Source organism: Electrona antarctica, assembly GCF_951216825.1.
Source record: "Electrona antarctica genome assembly, chromosome: 2".
Classification (NCBI taxonomy): Eukaryota; Metazoa; Chordata; class Actinopteri; order Myctophiformes; family Myctophidae; genus Electrona; species Electrona antarctica.
Genome location: NC_136807.1, coordinates 56167894 through 56186552, shown reverse-complemented (window position 1 = coordinate 56186552; position 18659 = coordinate 56167894). Strand labels below are relative to the sequence as shown.

Sequence of the window (18659 nt, the reverse complement as noted above, 5' to 3'; positions counted from 1 at the left end):
GCTGGCTCCTACACGGGGAACGATAATAAACACGATACGCTGGCTCCTACACAGGGGAACGATAATAAACACGATACGCTGGCTCCTACACGGCGATAATAAACACGATACGCTGGCTCCTACACGGGGAACGATAATAAACACGATACGCTGGCTCCTACACAGGGGAACGATAATAAACACGATACGCTGGCTCCTACACGGGGAACGATAATAAACACGATACGCTGGCTCCTACACGGGGAACGATAATAAACACGATACGCTGGCTCCTACACAGGGAACGATAATAAACACGATACGCTGGCTCCTACACAGGGGAACGATAATAAACACGATACACTGGCTCCTACACAGGGGAACGATAATAAACACGATACGCTGGCTCCTACACGGGGAACGATAATAAATACGATACGCTGGCTCCTACACAGGGAACGATAATAAACATGATACGCTGGCTCCTACACAGGGAACGATAATAAACACGATACGCTGGCTCCTACACGGGGAACGATAATAAACACGATACGCTGGCTCCTACACAGGGAACGATAATAAACACCATAAGCTGGCTTCTACACAGGGAACGATAATAAACACGATACGCTGGCTCCTACACAGGGGAACGATAATAAACATGATACGCTGGCTCCTACACAGGGGAACGATAATAAACACGATACGCTGGCTCCTACACACGGGGAACGATAATAAACACGATACGCTGGCTCCTACACAGGGGAACGATAATAAACACGATACGCTGGCTCCTACACAGGGAACGATAATAAACACGATACGCTGGCTCCTACACACGGGGAACGATAATGAACACGATACGCTGGCTCCTACACAGGGAACGATAATAAACACGATACGCTGGCTCCTACACAGGGAACGATAATAAACACGATACGCTGGCTCCTACACACAGGGAACGATAATAAACACGATACGCTGGCTCCTACACACGGGGAACGATAATAAACACGATACGCTGGCTCCTACACGGGGAACGATAATAAACACGATACGCTGGCTCCTACACGGGGAACGATAATAAACACGATACGCTGGCTCCTACACGGGGAACGATAATAAACACGATACGCTGGCTCCTACACACGGGGAACGATAATAAACACGATACGCTGGCTCCTACACAGGGAACGATAATAAACACGATACGCTGGCTCCTACACAGGGGGACGATAATAAACACGATACGCTGGCTCCTACACGGGGGACGATAATAAACACGATACGCTGGCTCCTACACAGGGGGACGATAATAAACACGATACGCTGGCTCCTACACAGGGGGACGATAATAAACACGATACGCTGGCTCCTACACGGGGAACGATAATAAACACGATACGCTGGCTCCTACACAGGGGAACGATAATAAACACGATACGCTGGCTCCTACACAGGGGAACGATAATAAACACGATACGCTGGCTCCTACACAGGGGGAACGATAATAAACACGATACGCTGGCTCCTACACAGGGGAACGATAATAAACACGATACGCTGGCTCCTACACAGGGGGACGATAATAAACACGATACGCTGGCTCCTACACAGGGGGACGATAATGAACACGATACGCTGGCTCCTACACAGGGGGACGATAATGAACACGATACGCTGGCTCCTACACAGGGGGGAGATAATAAACACAATACGGTGGCCCCTACACAGGGGGAAGATAATAAACACGATACGCTGGCTCCTACACAGGGAACGATAATAAACACGATACGCTGGCTCCTACACAGGGAACGATAATAAACCCGATACGCTGGCTCCTACACAGGGAACGATAATAAACACGATACGCTGGCTCCTACACAGGGAACGATAATAAACACGATATGCTGGCTCCTACACAGGGAACGATAATAAACACGATACGCTGGCTCCTACACAGGGAACGATAAATAACACGATACGCTGGCTCCTACACAGGGAACGATAATAAACCCGATACGCTGGCTCCTACACAGGGAACGATAATAAACACGATACGCTGGCTCCTACACAGGGAACGATAATAAACACGATATGCTGGCTCCTACACAGGGAACGATAATAAACACGATACGCTGGCTCCTACACAGGGAACGATAATAAACACGATACGCTGGCTCCTACACAGGGAACGATAATAAACACGATACGCTGGCTCCTACACAGGGAACGATAATAAATAACACACGATACGCTGGCTCCTACACAGGGGAACGATAATAAACACGATACGCTGGCTCCTACACAGGGGGACGATAATAAACACGATACGCTGGCTCCTACATGGGGAATGACAATATAACTAGAAATGCACTCTATCGAGATGCCAACTTGCGCTCACCACCAAAATAATTAAATAAAAAAGAATCATCAATGAGTTCAAGATAAATCAAAAGTGAGTCTAGTCTAGAACAAAATCCAAATCAAACATGTAAAATCTTTTCTACATTTAATTTGTGTACTCATCTCATTCAGTTGTCATTCAGTTGTGAAAACAGACTAAAGAGTATAGGCTAGTATAGGCTATTTATTAATGGATTTGTGGTCCTCTGTATAATATCGGAATCGGTCAGAATCGGTATCGGCAGATATGACCCTGCAAATAATCGGAGATCAGCTATCGGTCATAATTTCATAATCGTGCACCCCTACACCCCAGTGTTAAACCAGGGCGGCAGTGGCTCAGGGGTAGAGTGGCCGGTAGAGCGGCCGCATGCAGTTCGATCCCTGTGGGCTCCCCCAGAGTTATGTCCAAGTGTCCATGAGCAAGAGTCTGAACCCCTAATTGTGTGTTGGTTAAAATATATTTATTGAACCAATGGAACTCCATTGGATCCTCAAAATGGAACACTAAATGGAAACTAAATGAAAACTAAGCTATGGTGACTAAAATGTGACTAAAACTGAAGTGAAAACCATTCAAGAGACTACGACTAAAACAAAAATTTGCTGCCAAAAACAACACTGGACAGACACCTTTCTGCAAGAGGGTCTCCACCACGTTCAGATGTCCGTTCTGCGCCGCCAGCGCCAGCGGCGTCTTCCTCCGGGCGTCCCGGGCGTCGGGGTCGGCGCCGGCCTCCAGGAGCAAGTAGACGAAGGTGTCCAGGCCCAGGAACGCTGCCTCGTGCAGGGCGGTCCGCTCCAGAGGTCCCCGCTGGTCCACCGCCGCACGGTAGCGCAGCAGCAGCGTGGCCAGGTCATACTGGTCATTTAGGATGGCTGGGGAGAGAGAGAGAAGAGAGAGAGAGAGAGAGAGAGCACCCACACACATGAATGACGTTTTTTTCATAATATGTATTGAAATGCAAACATCCCCCCCCCCCAAAAAAAAGCAAAGGCTTTAAGGGCCTTGCAAATTTTCAATGAGACCTGTGTTTTTGCTCGGAGAAGTCGCGGTGAGACAACGCAAGCGTATTTACGTGAGCGCGGTCCCGTGAATTTGATGCGCGCGTGCTCGTTACGCGCACACGCCCCCCCCGCGACTCAACCACCAGACCTGGATTCTGTTTAGCTTTTTTTTTTTACGCTTGCGTTGTCGCGCCCCCTCTTCAACAGACCTGGAGGAGACCTGCCGTTGATCCAGGCAACAACGCCTGCGCTCCTCGCTTCACGTTTGCAAGGCCCTTTACAGAGATTCTCATGGCGGACACTAACCACAAGGCCACTGAGCTGGTTAGAACTCCATATTTGGATGAACCTGACATCATATCTGATGAGGTCATGATTCCATGCATCTCAACGGCTTAAAAGGCTGATTCCACACAGTGTGAGGAGCAGCAGCTTGAGAGAGACGAACCAAACCCAGAGAAGAGATGGAGAAACTGTGTGATTCTGAGATGAGGAGAATTCAGCAATACTCTGTGAATGTAACATTGGACCCTGATACGGCACACCCATACCTCATCCTGTCTGAGAATGGAAAACAAGTGAGTTGTGGAAACGTAATGAAGAATCTGCCCAAAAACAAAGAGAGATTCTATCCATGTGTCGTTGTCTTAGGAAAGCAAAGCTTCTCCTCAGGAAGGTTTTACTACGAGGTCCAGGTTGGAGGGAAGACTGACTGGGACATAGGAGTGGTCAGAGAGTCCATCAACAGGAAGGGATCAATCTATCCGACTCCCACTAATGGTTTCTGGACTATAATGTTGAGGAATGGAAATAACTACAAGGCTGCTGCTGACCCTGCTGTCCTGAGTGTCCTCCTCCCTGTAAGAGAGCCAGAGGAGCTCCAGAAAGTGGGAGTGTTTGTGGATTATGAGGAGGGTCTGGTCTCCTTTTATGATGTGGAGACCAGAGTAAATCTATACTCTTTCACTGGCTGCTCCTTCACTGAGAGACTCTATCCATTCTTCGGTCCATGTTTGAACCGTAATGGTACGAACTCTGCTCCTCTGATAATCTCTCCTGTCAATCACTCTGATATGAGGGCTGATCTGCATGTACACATCTCCTCTCCAGTCAACAGTGGCGTCAATTGGGTTTGGCAAGCTATGGCAACTGTGAGAACTTGGCTCCAGGGGGAAAAAAAGAAACTTACAAAAAAACGAAAAAGGGCAGATAACCACACATAACCCCCACAAAATTGAAGAACATGTGCCAAAACATAGGCACGGCGCATGCACACGCACGCAAACCAGGTTGGAGGGAAGACTGACTGGGATGTAGGAGTGGTCAGAGAGTCCATCAACAGGAAGGGATCAATCTATCTGAGTCCCAACAATGGTTTCTGGACTATATGTTTGAGGAATGGAAATAAGTACAAGGCTGCTGCTGGCCCTGCTGTCCTCCTCCCTGTAAGAGAGGAGCTCCAGAAAGTGGGAGTGTTTGTGGATTATGAGGAGGGTCTGGTCTCCTTTTATGACGTGGAGACCAGAGTAAATCTCTACTCTTTCACTGGCTGCACCTTCACTGAGAGACTGTATCCATACTTCTGTCCATGTAAGAAACAATATGGTAGAAACTCTGCTCCTCTGATAGTCTTTCCTGTCAATCACTCTGATATGAGGGCTGATCTGCATTAAAAAAGAGAATGTGTGAATGACACAGTACAAGGACGGAGCACGCTGGCCTAGTTGGGGCCGTGCATGTTGGGAATGATGCAAGTAGTTCCATTAATATCGACTGTGAGGCACAAATGTGACAATGTCTCTCAGCCAATCCTTGAAGTAGGTGGTTGGGGTTGGCCAATCACATAAGCCGATGCACAAAACCTCCCGAACACCCTGAGAATGTGTGTCTCTTCCTCAGAGCTGCAGACAGACAGACACAGATATCTGTGGTTCCTGAGAATCCGTCTGATTGGCCAGTCGTCACTGCACACCTCAGGCTCATATGAGACACTCTCTGATTGGCCAGTCGTCACTGCACACCTCAGGCTCATATGAGACACTCTCTGATTGGCCAGTTGTCACTGCACATCTCAGGATCATATGAGACACTCTCTGATTGGCCAGTCGTCAATGCACACCTCAGGCTCATATGAGACACTCTGATTGGCCAGTCCACTCGCCATGTTTGAGACGGTTCGGTCGGACTTTTCGATCGATTAACCGGTTAGTTGATGAGCTGTTTTTTTTTTCTTTCTTTTTTTTTCTGCTAATCTTAATTTCCCTCAATGTCTAACATAAACATCTAAATTTTGCTGATATACAGAAACAATACAAACGGTATATTATATTCCTTAATCAAATATTTATTTGTCCATTTGAGATACAGGGCCAGTCAATGGCATCTTTGTACGTGGAATACAATATAATGGAAAGTGCACTGTCTTGTCTGTCATCACATGCAAAAGAAGAGACGTTTCTGTGGCTACCAAGGTGGACGTACAATGTGTCTCTCATCTCCAGGTCCTCCTCTATCTCCTCTAACCTCAGTCTGTGAACTCCAGAAGAACTGCACCTTCCTCCAGATGGTCCTCCGAGCCGGTAGAGCTCACAGCCTGTCATGGATCATGTGAGACATCCTCATGGTGAGATGTACGACCATACTTTGAATTGAACCAGTGCTTCTCAATCTCTTCACGGCCTCCCCAAATAAATCATATTTTCACTTGGGACCGCCCCAAAATAATCAACTGTATGCGGTCCACCAAAAAATAGTCTGGAGCTGTGTGGAACTCCATATTTGGATGTACCTGACATCATATTTGTCTGGAGCTGTGTAAGTAGCCTTGCTGAGCCATGAGGCCCATAGGGCAGGAACCAATCTCCTATTTCTGTAGCGTGAGGCAGCTTGATGTACAAGTACACCTCCTGGACATGACGCTAGTATGTCAGAGGGACTGACCCCACAGTCCAACCCTTGATGCTGAGTGCCAAGCAGGGAGGCACTGGGTCCCATTTTTCAGAGTCTTTGGTACGACTCGGTCAGGGATCGAACCCTGACCTCCGAGTCTCAGGGCGGACACTCTAACCACAAAGCCACTGAGCTGGTTGGAGCTGTGTGGAACTCCATATGTGGATGAACCTGACATCATATCTGATGAGGTCAGATTCCATGTATCTTGACGGCTTAAAGGCTGATTCCACACAGTGTGAGGAGCAGCAGCTTGAGAGAGACGAACCAAACCCAGAGAAGAGATGGAGAAACTGTGTGATTCTGAGATGAGGAGAATTCAGCAATACTCTGTGAATGTAACATTGGACCCTGATACAGCACACCCATGCCTCATCCTGTCTGAGGATGGAAAACAAGTGAGTTGTGGAAACGTATGGAAGAATCTGCCCAAAAACAAAGAAAGATTCTCTCCATGTGTCGATGTCTTAGGAAAGCAAAGCTTCTTCTCAGGAAGGTTTTACTATGAGGTTCAGGTTGGAGGGAAGACTGACTGGATAATAGGGGTGGTCAGAGAGTCCATCAACAGGAAGGGACAAATCACACTGAATCCCCACAATGATTACTGGACTATAAGGTTGAGGAATGGAAATGAGTACAAGGCTGCTGCTGGCCCTGCTGTCCTCCTCCCTGTAAGAGAGGAGCTCCAGAAAGTGGGAGTGTTTGTGGATTATGAGGAGGGTCAGGTCTCCTTTTATGATGTGGAGACCAGAGTAAATCTATACTCTTTCACTGGCTGCTCCTTCACTGAGAGACTCTATCCATTCTTCGGTCCATGTTTGAACCGTAATGGTACGAACTCTGCTCCTCTGATAATCTCTCCTGTCAATCACTCTGATATGAGGACTGATCTGCATGTACACATCTCCTCTCCAGTCAACAGTGGCGTCAATTGGGTTTGGCAAGCTATGGCAACTGTGAGAACTTGGCTCCAGGGGGAAAAAAATAAATTTACAAAAAAACGAAAAAGGGCAGATAACCACACATAACCTCCACAAAATTGAAGAACATGTGCCAAAACATAGGCACGGCGCATGCACACGCACGCAAACCAGGTTGGAGGGAAGACTGACTGGGATGTAGGAGTGGTCAGAGAGTCCATCAACAGGAAGGGATCAATCTATCTGAGTCCCAACAATGGTTTCTGGACTATATGTTTGAGGAATGGAAATAAGTACAAGGCTGCTGCTGACCCTGCTGTCCTCCTCCCTGTAAGAGAGGAGCTCCAGAAAGTGGGAGTGTTTGTGGATTATGAGGAGGGTCTGGTCTCCTTTTATGACGTGGAGACCAGAGTAAATCTCTACTCTTTCACTGGCTGCACCTTCACTGAGAGACTCTATCCATACTTCTGTCCATGTAAGAAACAATATGGTAGAAACTCTGCTCCTCTGATAGTCTGTCCTGTCAATCACTCTGATATGAGGGCTGATCTGCATTAAAAAAGAGAATGTGTGAATGACACAGTACAAGGACGGAGCACGCTGGCCTAGTTGGGGCCGTGCATGTTGGGAATGATGCAAGTTGTTCCATTAATATCGACTGTGAGGCACAAATGTGACAATGTCTCACAGCCAATCCTTGAAGTAGGTGGTTGGGGTTGGCCAATCACATAAGCCGATGCACAAAACCTCCCGAACACCCTGAGAATGTGTGTCTCTTCCTCAGAGCTGCAGACAGACAGACACAGATATCTGTGGTTCCTGAGAAACCGTCTGATTGGCCAGTCGTCACTGCACACCTCAGGCTCATATGAGAAACCGTCTGATTGGCCAGTCGTCACTGCACACCTCAGGCTCATATGAGACACTCTCTGATTGGCCAGTTGTCACTGCACATCTCAGGATCATATGAGACACTCTCTGATTGGCCAGTCGTCAATGCACACCTCAGGCTCATATGAGACACTCTGATTGGCCAGTCGTCAATGCACACCTCAGGCTCATATGAGACACTCTGATTGGCCAGTCCACTCGCCACGTTTGAGACGGTTCGGTCGGACTTTTCGATCGATTAACCGGTTAGTTGATGAGCTGTGTTTTTTTTCTTTCTTTTTTTTTCTGCTAATCTTAATTTCCCTCAATGTCTAACATAAACATCTAAATTTTGCTGATATACAGAAACAATACAAAAGGTATATTATATTCCTTAATCAAATATGTATTTGTCCATTTGAGATACAGGGCCAGTCAATGGCATCTTTGTATGTGGAATACAATATAATGGAAAGTACACTGTCTTGTCTGTCATCACATGCAAAAGAAGAGACGTTTCTGTGGCTACCAAGGTGGACGTACAATGTGTCTCTCATCTCCAGGTCCTCCTCTATCTCCTCTAACCTCAGTCTGTGAACTCCAGAAGAACTGCACCTTCCTCCAGATGGTCCTCCGAGCCGGTAGAGCTCACAGCCTGTCATGGATCATGTGAGACATCCTCATGGTGAGATGTACGACCATACTTTGAATTGAACCAGTGCTTCTCAATCTCTTCACGGCCTCCCCAAATAAATCATATTTTCACTTGGGACCGCCCCAAAATAATCAACTGTATGCGGTCCACCAAAAAATAGTCTGGAGCTGTGTGGAACTCCATATTTGGATGTACCTGACATCATATTTGTCTGGAGCTGTGTAAGTAGCCTTGCTGAGCCATGAGGCCCATAGGGCAGGAACCAATCTCCTGTTTCTGTAGTGTGAGGCAGCTTGATGTACAAGTACACCTCCTGGACATGACGCTAGTATGTCAGAGGGACTGACCCCACAGTCCAACCCTTGATGCTGAGTGCCAAGCAGGGAGGCACTGGGTCCCATTTTTCAGAGTCTTTGGTACGACTCGGTCAGGGATCGAACCCTGACCTCCGAGTCTCAGGGCGGACACTCTAACCACAAAGCCACTGAGCTGGTTGGAGCTGTGTGGAACTCCATATGTGGATGAACCTGACATCATATCTGATGAGGTCAGATTCCATGTATCTTGACGGCTTAAAGGCTGATTCCACACAGTGTGAGGAGCAGTAGCTTGAGAGAGACGAACCAAACCCAGTGAAGAGATGGAAAAGCTGTGTGATTCTGAGATGAGGAGAATTCAGCAATACTCTGTGAATGTAACTCTGGACCCTGATACAGCATACCATTGCCTCATCCTGTCTGAGGATGGAAAACAAGTGAGTTGTGGAAACGTAGGGAGGAATCTGCCCAAAAACAAAGAGAGATTCTCTACATGTGGCGATGTCTTAGGAAAACAAAGTTTTTCCTCAGGAAGGTTTTACTATGAGGTCCAGGTTGGAGAGAAGACTGACTGGGATGTAGGAGTGGTCAGAGAGTCCATCAACAGGAAGGGATCAATCTATCTGAGTCCCAACAATGGTTTCTGGACTATATGTTTGAGGAATGGAAATAAGTACAAGGCTGCTGCTGGCCCTGCTGTCCTCCTCCCTGTAAGAGAGGAGCTCCAGAAAGTGGGAGTGTTTGTGGATTATGAGGAGGGTCTGGTCTCCTTTTATGATGTGGAGACCAGAGTAAATCTATACTCTTTCACTGGCTGCTCCTTCACTGAGAGACTCTATCCATACTTCGGTCCATGTTTGAACCGTAATGGTACGAACTCTGCTCCTCTGATAATCTCTCCTGTCAATCACTCTGATATGAGGGCTGATCTGCATGTACACATCTCCTCTCCAGTCAACAGTGGCGTCAATTGGGTTTGGCAAGCTATGGCAACTGTGAGAACTTGGCTCCAGGGGGAAAAAAATAAATTTACAAAAATACGAAAAAGGGCAGATAACCACACATAACCCCCACAAAATTGAAGAACATGTGCCAAAACATAGGCACGGCGCATCCACACGCACGCAAACCAGGTTGGAGGGAAGACTGACTGGGATGTAGGAGTGGTCAGAGAGTCCATCAACAGGAAGGGATCAATCTATCTGAGTCCCAACAATGGTTTCTGGACTATATGTTTGAGGAATGGAAATAAGTACAAGGCTGCTGCTGGCCCTGCTGTCCTCCTCCCTGTAAGAGAGGAGCTCCAGAAAGTGGGAGTGTTTGTGGATTATGAGGAGGGTCTGGTCTCCTTTTATGACGTGGAGACCAGAGTAAATCTCTACTCTTTCACTGGCTGCACCTTCACTGAGAGACTGTATCCATACTTCTGTCCATGTAAGAAACAATATGGTAGAAACTCTGCTCCTCTGATAGTCTGTCCTGTCAATCACTCTGATATGAGGGCTGATCTGCATTAAAAAAGAGAATGTGTGAATGACACAGTACAAGGACGGAGCACGCTGGCCTAGTTGGGGCCGTGCATGTTGGGAATGATGCAAGTTGTTCCATTAATATCGACTGTGAGGCACAAATGTGACAATGTCTCTCAGCCAATCCTTGAAGTAGGTGGTTGGGGTTGGCCAATCACATAAGCCGATGCACAAAACCTCCCGAACACCCTGAGAATGTGTGTCTCTTCCTCAGAGCTGCAGACAGACAGACACAGATATCTGTGGTTCCTGAGAATCCGTCTGATTGGCCAGTCGTCACTGCACACCTCAGGCTCATATGAGAAACCGTCTGATTGGCCAGTCGTCACTGCACACCTCAGGCTCATATGAGACACTCTCTGATTGGCCAGTCGTCACTGCACACCTCAGGCTCATATGAGACACTATCTGATTGGCCAGTTGTCACTGCACATCTCAGGATCATATGAGACACTCTCTGATTGGCCAGTCGTCAATGCACACCTCAGGCTCATATGAGACACTCTGATTGGCCAGTCCACTCGCCACGTTTGAGACGGTTCGGTCGGACTTTTCGATCGATTAACCGGTTAGTTGATGAGCTGTGTTTTTTTTCTTTCTTTTTTTTTCTGCTAATCTTAATTTCCCTCAATGTCTAACATAAACATCTAAATTTTGCTGATATAGAGAAACAATACAAAAGGTATATTATATTCCTTAATCAAATATGTATTTGTCCATTTGAGATACAGGGCCAGTCAATGGCATCTTTGTATGTGGAATACAATATAATGGAAAGTACACTGTCTTGTCTGTCATCACATGCAAAAGAAGAGACGTTTCTGTGGCTACCAAGGTGGACGTACAATGTGTCTCTCATCTCCAGGTCCTCCTCTATCTCCTCTAACCTCAGTCTGTGAACTCCAGAAGAACTGCACCTTCCTCCAGATGGTCCTCCGAGCCGGTAGAGCTCACAGCCTGTCATGGATCATGTGAGACATCCTCATGGTGAGATGTACGACCATACTTTGAATTGAACCAGTGCTTCTCAATCTCTTCACGGCCTCCCCAAATAAATCATATTTTCACTTGGGACCGCCCCAAAATAATCAACTGTATGCGGTCCACCAAAAAATAGTCTGGAGCTGTGTGGAACTCCATATTTGGATGTACCTGACATCATATTTGTCTGGAGCTGTGTAAGTAGCCTTGCTGAGCCATGAGGCCCATAGGGCAGGAACCAATCTCCTGTTTCTGTAGTGTGAGGCAGCTTGATGTACAAGTACACCTCCTGGACATGACGCTAGTATGTCAGAGGGACTGACCCCACAGTCCAACCCTTGATGCTGAGTGCCAAGCAGGGAGGCACTGGGTCCCATTTTTCAGAGTCTTTGGTACGACTCGGTCAGGGATCGAACCCTGACCTCCGAGTCTCAGGGCGGACACTCTAACCACAAAGCCACTGAGCTGGTTGGAGCTGTGTGGAACTCCATATGTGGATGAACCTGACATCATATCTGATGAGGTCAGATTCCATGTATCTTGACGGCTTAAAGGCTGATTCCACACAGTGTGAGGAGCAGTAGCTTGAGAGAGACGAACCAAACCCAGTGAAGAGATGGAAAAGCTGTGTGATTCTGAGATGAGGAGAATTCAGCAATACTCTGTGAATGTAACTCTGGACCCTGATACAGCATACCATTGCCTCATCCTGTCTGAGGATGGAAAACAAGTGAGTTGTGGAAACGTAGGGAGGAATCTGCCCAAAAACAAAGAGAGATTCTCTACATGTGGCGATGTCTTAGGAAAACAAAGTTTTTCCTCAGGAAGGTTTTACTATGAGGTCCAGGTTGGAGAGAAGACTGACTGGGATGTAGGAGTGGTCAGAGAGTCCATCAACAGGAAGGGATCAATCTATCTGAGTCCCAACAATGGTTTCTGGACTATATGTTTGAGGAATGGAAATAAGTACAAGGCTGCTGCTGGCCCTGCTGTCCTCCTCCCTGTAAGAGAGGAGCTCCAGAAAGTGGGAGTGTTTGTGGATTATGAGGAGGGTCTGGTCTCCTTTTATGATGTGGAGACCAGAGTAAATCTATACTCTTTCACTGGCTGCTCCTTCACTGAGAGACTCTATCCATACTTCGGTCCATGTTTGAACCGTAATGGTACGAACTCTGCTCCTCTGATAATCTCTCCTGTCAATCACTCTGATATGAGGGCTGATCTGCATGTACACATCTCCTCTCCAGTCAACAGTGGCGTCAATTGGGTTTGGCAAGCTATGGCAACTGTGAGAACTTGGCTCCAGGGGGAAAAAAATAAATTTACAAAAATACGAAAAAGGGCAGATAACCACACATAACCCCCACAAAATTGAAGAACATGTGCCAAAACATAGGCACGGCGCATCCACACGCACGCAAACCAGGTTGGAGGGAAGACTGACTGGGATGTAGGAGTGGTCAGAGAGTCCATCAACAGGAAGGGATCAATCTATCTGAGTCCCAACAATGGTTTCTGGACTATATGTTTGAGGAATGGAAATAAGTACAAGGCTGCTGCTGGCCCTGCTGTCCTCCTCCCTGTAAGAGAGGAGCTCCAGAAAGTGGGAGTGTTTGTGGATTATGAGGAGGGTCTGGTCTCCTTTTATGACGTGGAGACCAGAGTAAATCTCTACTCTTTCACTGGCTGCACCTTCACTGAGAGACTGTATCCATACTTCTGTCCATGTAAGAAACAATATGGTAGAAACTCTGCTCCTCTGATAGTCTGTCCTGTCAATCACTCTGATATGAGGGCTGATCTGCATTAAAAAAGAGAATGTGTGAATGACACAGTACAAGGACGGAGCACGCTGGCCTAGTTGGGGCCGTGCATGTTGGGAATGATGCAAGTTGTTCCATTAATATCGACTGTGAGGCACAAATGTGACAATGTCTCTCAGCCAATCCTTGAAGTAGGTGGTTGGGGTTGGCCAATCACATAAGCCGATGCACAAAACCTCCCGAACACCCTGAGAATGTGTGTCTCTTCCTCAGAGCTGCAGACAGACAGACACAGATATCTGTGGTTCCTGAGAATCCGTCTGATTGGCCAGTCGTCACTGCACACCTCAGGCTCATATGAGAAACCGTCTGATTGGCCAGTCGTCACTGCACACCTCAGGCTCATATGAGACACTCTCTGATTGGCCAGTCGTCACTGCACACCTCAGGCTCATATGAGACACTCTCTGATTGGCCAGTTGTCACTGCACATCTCAGGATCATATGAGACACTCTCTGATTGGCCAGTCGTCAATGCACACCTCAGGCTCATATGAGACACTCTGATTGGCCAGTCCACTCGCCACGTTTGAGACGGTTCGGTCGGACTTTTCGATCGATTAACCGGTTAGTTGATGAGCTGTGTTTTTTTTCTTTCTTTTTTTTTCTGCTAATCTTAATTTCCCTCAATGTCTAACATAAACATCTAAATTTTGCTGATATACAGAAACAATACAAAAGGTATATTATATTCCTTAATCAAATATGTATTTGTCCATTTGAGATACAGGGCCAGTCAATGGCATCTTTGTATGTGGAATACAATATAATGGAAAGTACACTGTCTTGTCTGTCATCACATGCAAAAGAAGAGACGTTTCTGTGGCTACCAAGGTGGACGTACAATGTGTCTCTCATCTCCAGGTCCTCCTCTATCTCCTCTAACCTCAGTCTGTGAACTCCAGAAGAACTGCACCTTCCTCCAGATGGTCCTCCGAGCCGGTAGAGCTCACAGCCTGTCATGGATCATGTGAGACATCCTCATGGTGAGATGTACGACCATACTTTGAATTGAACCAGTGCTTCTCAATCTCTTCACGGCCTCCCCAAATAAATCATATTTTCACTTGGGACCGCCCCAAAATAATCAACTGTATGCGGTCCACCAAAAAATAGTCTGGAGCTGTGTGGAACTCCATATTTGGATGTACCTGACATCATATTTGTCTGGAGCTGTGTAAGTAGCCTTGCTGAGCCATGAGGCCCATAGGGCAGGAACCAATCTCCTGTTTCTGTAGTGTGAGGCAGCTTGATGTACAAGTACACCTCCTGGACATGACGCTAGTATGTCAGAGGGACTGACCCCACAGTCCAACCCTTGATGCTGAGTGCCAAGCAGGGAGGCACTGGGTCCCATTTTTCAGAGTCTTTGGTACGACTCGGTCAGGGATCGAACCCTGACCTCCGAGTCTCAGGGCGGACACTCTAACCACAAAGCCACTGAGCTGGTTGGAGCTGTGTGGAACTCCATATGTGGATGAACCTGACATCATATCTGATGAGGTCAGATTCCATGTATCTTGACGGCTTAAAGGCTGATTCCACACAGTGTGAGGAGCAGTAGCTTGAGAGAGACGAACCAAACCCAGTGAAGAGATGGAAAATCTGTGTGATTCTGAGATGAGGAGAATTCAGCAATACTCTGTGAATGTAACTCTGGACCCTGATACAGCATACCATTGCCTCATCCTGTCTGAGGATGGAAAACAAGTGAGTTGTGGAAACGTAGGGAGGAATCTGCCCAAAAACAAAGAGAGATTCTCTACATGTGGCGATGTCTTAGGAAAACAAAGTTTTTCCTCAGGAAGGTTTTACTATGAGGTCCAGGTTGGAGAGAAGACTGACTGGGATGTAGGAGTGGTCAGAGAGTCCATCAACAGGAAGGGATCAATCTATCTGAGTCCCAACAATGGTTTCTGGACTATATGTTTGAGGAATGGAAATAAGTACAAGGCTGCTGCTGGCCCTGCTGTCCTCCTCCCTGTAAGAGAGGAGCTCCAGAAAGTGGGAGTGTTTGTGGATTATGAGGAGGGTCTGGTCTCCTTTTATGATGTGGAGACCAGAGTAAATCTATACTCTTTCACTGGCTGCTCCTTCACTGAGAGACTCTATCCATACTTCGGTCCATGTTTGAACCGTAATGGTACGAACTCTGCTCCTCTGATAATCTCTCCTGTCAATCACTCTGATATGAGGGCTGATCTGCATGTACACATCTCCTCTCCAGTCAACAGTGGCGTCAATTGGGTTTGGCAAGCTATGGCAACTGTGAGAACTTGGCTCCAGGGGAAAAAAAATAAATTTACAAAAATACGAAAAAGGGCAGATAACCACACATAACCCCCACAAAATTGAAGAACATGTGCCAAAACATAGGCACGGCGCATCCACACGCACGCAAACCAGGTTGGAGGGAAGACTGACTGGGATGTAGGAGTGGTCAGAGAGTCCATCAACAGGAAGGGATCAATCTATCTGAGTCCCAACAATGGTTTCTGGACTATATGTTTGAGGAATGGAAATAAGTACAAGGCTGCTGCTGGCCCTGCTGTCCTCCTCCCTGTAAGAGAGGAGCTCCAGAAAGTGGGAGTGTTTGTGGATTATGAGGAGGGTCTGGTCTCCTTTTATGACGTGGAGACCAGAGTAAATCTCTACTCTTTCACTGGCTGCACCTTCACTGAGAGACTGTATCCATACTTCTGTCCATGTAAGAAACAATATGGTAGAAACTCTGCTCCTCTGATAGTCTGTCCTGTCAATCACTCTGATATGAGGGCTGATCTGCATTAAAAAAGAGAATGTGTGAATGACACAGTACAAGGACGGAGCACGCTGGCCTAGTTGGGGCCGTGCATGTTGGGAATGATGCAAGTTGTTCCATTAATATCGACTGTGAGGCACAAATGTGACAATGTCTCTCAGCCAATCCTTGAAGTAGGTGGTTGGGGTTGGCCAATCACATAAGCCGATGCACAAAACCTCCCGAACACCCTGAGAATGTGTGTCTCTTCCTCAGAGCTGCAGACAGACAGACACAGATATCTGTGGTTCCTGAGAATCCGTCTGATTGGCCAGTCGTCACTGCACACCTCAGGCTCATATGAGAAACCGTCTGATTGGCCAGTCGTCACTGCACACCTCAGGCTCATATGAGACACTCTCTGATTGGCCAGTCGTCACTGCACACCTCAGGCTCATATGAGACACTCTCTGATTGGCCAGTTGTCACTGCACATCTCAGGATCATATGAGACACTCTCTGATTGGCCAGTCGTCAATGCACACCTCAGGCTCATATGAGACACTCTGATTGGCCAGTCGTCAATGCACACCTCAGGCTCATATGAGACACTCTGATTGGCCAGTCCACTCGCCACGTTTGAGACGGTTCGGTCGGACTTTTCGATCGATTAACCGGTTAGTTGATGAGCTGTGTTTTTTTTCTTTCTTTTTTTTTCTGCTAATCTTAATTTCCCTCAATGTCTAACATAAACATCTAAATTTTGCTGATATACAGAAACAATACAAAAGGTATATTATATTCCTTAATCAAATATGTATTTGTCCATTTGAGATACAGGGCCAGTCAATGGCATCTTTGTATGTGGAATACAATATAATGGAAAGTACACTGTCTTGTCTGTCATCACATGCAAAAGAAGAGACGTTTCTGTGGCTACCAAGGTGGACGTACAATGTGTCTCTCATCTCCAGGTCCTCCTCTATCTCCTCTAACCTCAGTCTGTGAACTCCAGAAGAACTGCACCTTCCTCCAGATGGTCCTCCGAGCCGGTAGAGCTCACAGCCTGTCATGGATCATGTGAGACATCCTCATGGTGAGATGTACGACCATACTTTGAATTGAACCAGTGCTTCTCAATCTCTTCACGGCCTCCCCAAATAAATCATATTTTCACTTGGGACCGCCCCAAAATAATCAACTGTATGCGGTCCACCAAAAAATAGTCTGGAGCTGTGTGGAACTCCATATTTGGATGTACCTGACATCATATTTGTCTGGAGCTGTGTAAGTAGCCTTGCTGAGCCATGAGGCCCATAGGGCAGGAACCAATCTCCTGTTTCTGTAGTGTGAGGCAGCTTGATGTACAAGTACACCTCCTGGACATGACGCTAGTATGTCAGAGGGACTGACCCCACAGTCCAACCCTTGATGCTGAGTGCCAAGCAGGGAGGCACTGGGTCCCATTTTTCAGAGTCTTTGGTACGACTCGGTCAGGGATCGAACCCTGACCTCCGAGTCTCAGGGCGGACACTCTAACCACAAAGCCACTGAGCTGGTTGGAGCTGTGTGGAACTCCATATGTGGATGAACCTGACATCATATCTGATGAGGTCAGATTCCATGTATCTTGACGGCTTAAAGGCTGATTCCACACAGTGTGAGGAGCAGTAGCTTGAGAGAGACGAACCAAACCCAGTGAAGAGATGGAAAAGCTGTGTGATTCTGAGATGAGGAGAATTCAGCAATACTCTGTGAATGTAACTCTGGACCCTGATACAGCATACCATTGCCTCATCCTGTCTGAGGATGGAAAACAAGTGAGTTGTGGAAACGTAGGGAGGAATCTGCCCAAAAACAAAGAGAGATTCTCTACATGTGGCGATGTCTTAGGAAAACAAAGTTTTTCCTCAGGAAGGTTTTACTATGAGGTCCAGGTTGGAGAGAAGACTGACTGGGATGTAGGAGTGGTCAGAGAGTCCATCAACAGGAAGGGATCAATCTATCTGAGTCCCAACAATGGTTTCTGGACTATATGTTTGAGGAATGGAAATAAGTACAAGGCTGCTGCTGGCCCTGCTGTCCTCCTCCCTGTAAGAGAGGAGCTCCAGAAAGTGGGAGTGTTTGTGGATTATGAGGAGGGTCTGGTCTCCTTTTATGATGTGGAGACCAGAGTAAATCTATACTCTTTCACTGGCTGCACCTTCACTGAGAGACTCTATCCATTCTTCGGTCCATGTTTGAACCGTAATGGTACGAACTCTGCTCCTCTGATAATCTCTCCTGTCAATCACTCTGATATGAGGGCTGATCTGCATGTACACATCTCCTCTCCAGTCAACAGTGGCGTCAATTGGGTTTGGCAAGCTATGGCAACTGTGAGAACTTGGCTCCAGGGGAAAAAAAATAAATTTACAAAAATACGAAAAAGGGCAGATAACCACACATAACCCCCACACAATTGAAGAACATTATGCCAAAA

At 47.0% G+C, this 18659-nt stretch overlaps 1 protein-coding gene across 2 annotated transcripts in view; it reads right to left on the bottom strand.

The window, feature by feature from the left end:
• asb14b (ankyrin repeat and SOCS box containing 14b) overlaps positions 1–18659 on the bottom strand; it is a 137246-nt gene that overhangs the window by 18566 nt on the left and 100021 nt on the right. For both annotated transcript variants that reach the window (XM_079523239.1, XM_079523240.1), the window contains exon 6: positions 3019–3264. In XM_079523239.1, coding sequence (XP_079379365.1) covers positions 3019–3264 — 246 coding nt within the window. The remainder of the gene's footprint in view (positions 1–3018; positions 3265–18659) is intronic.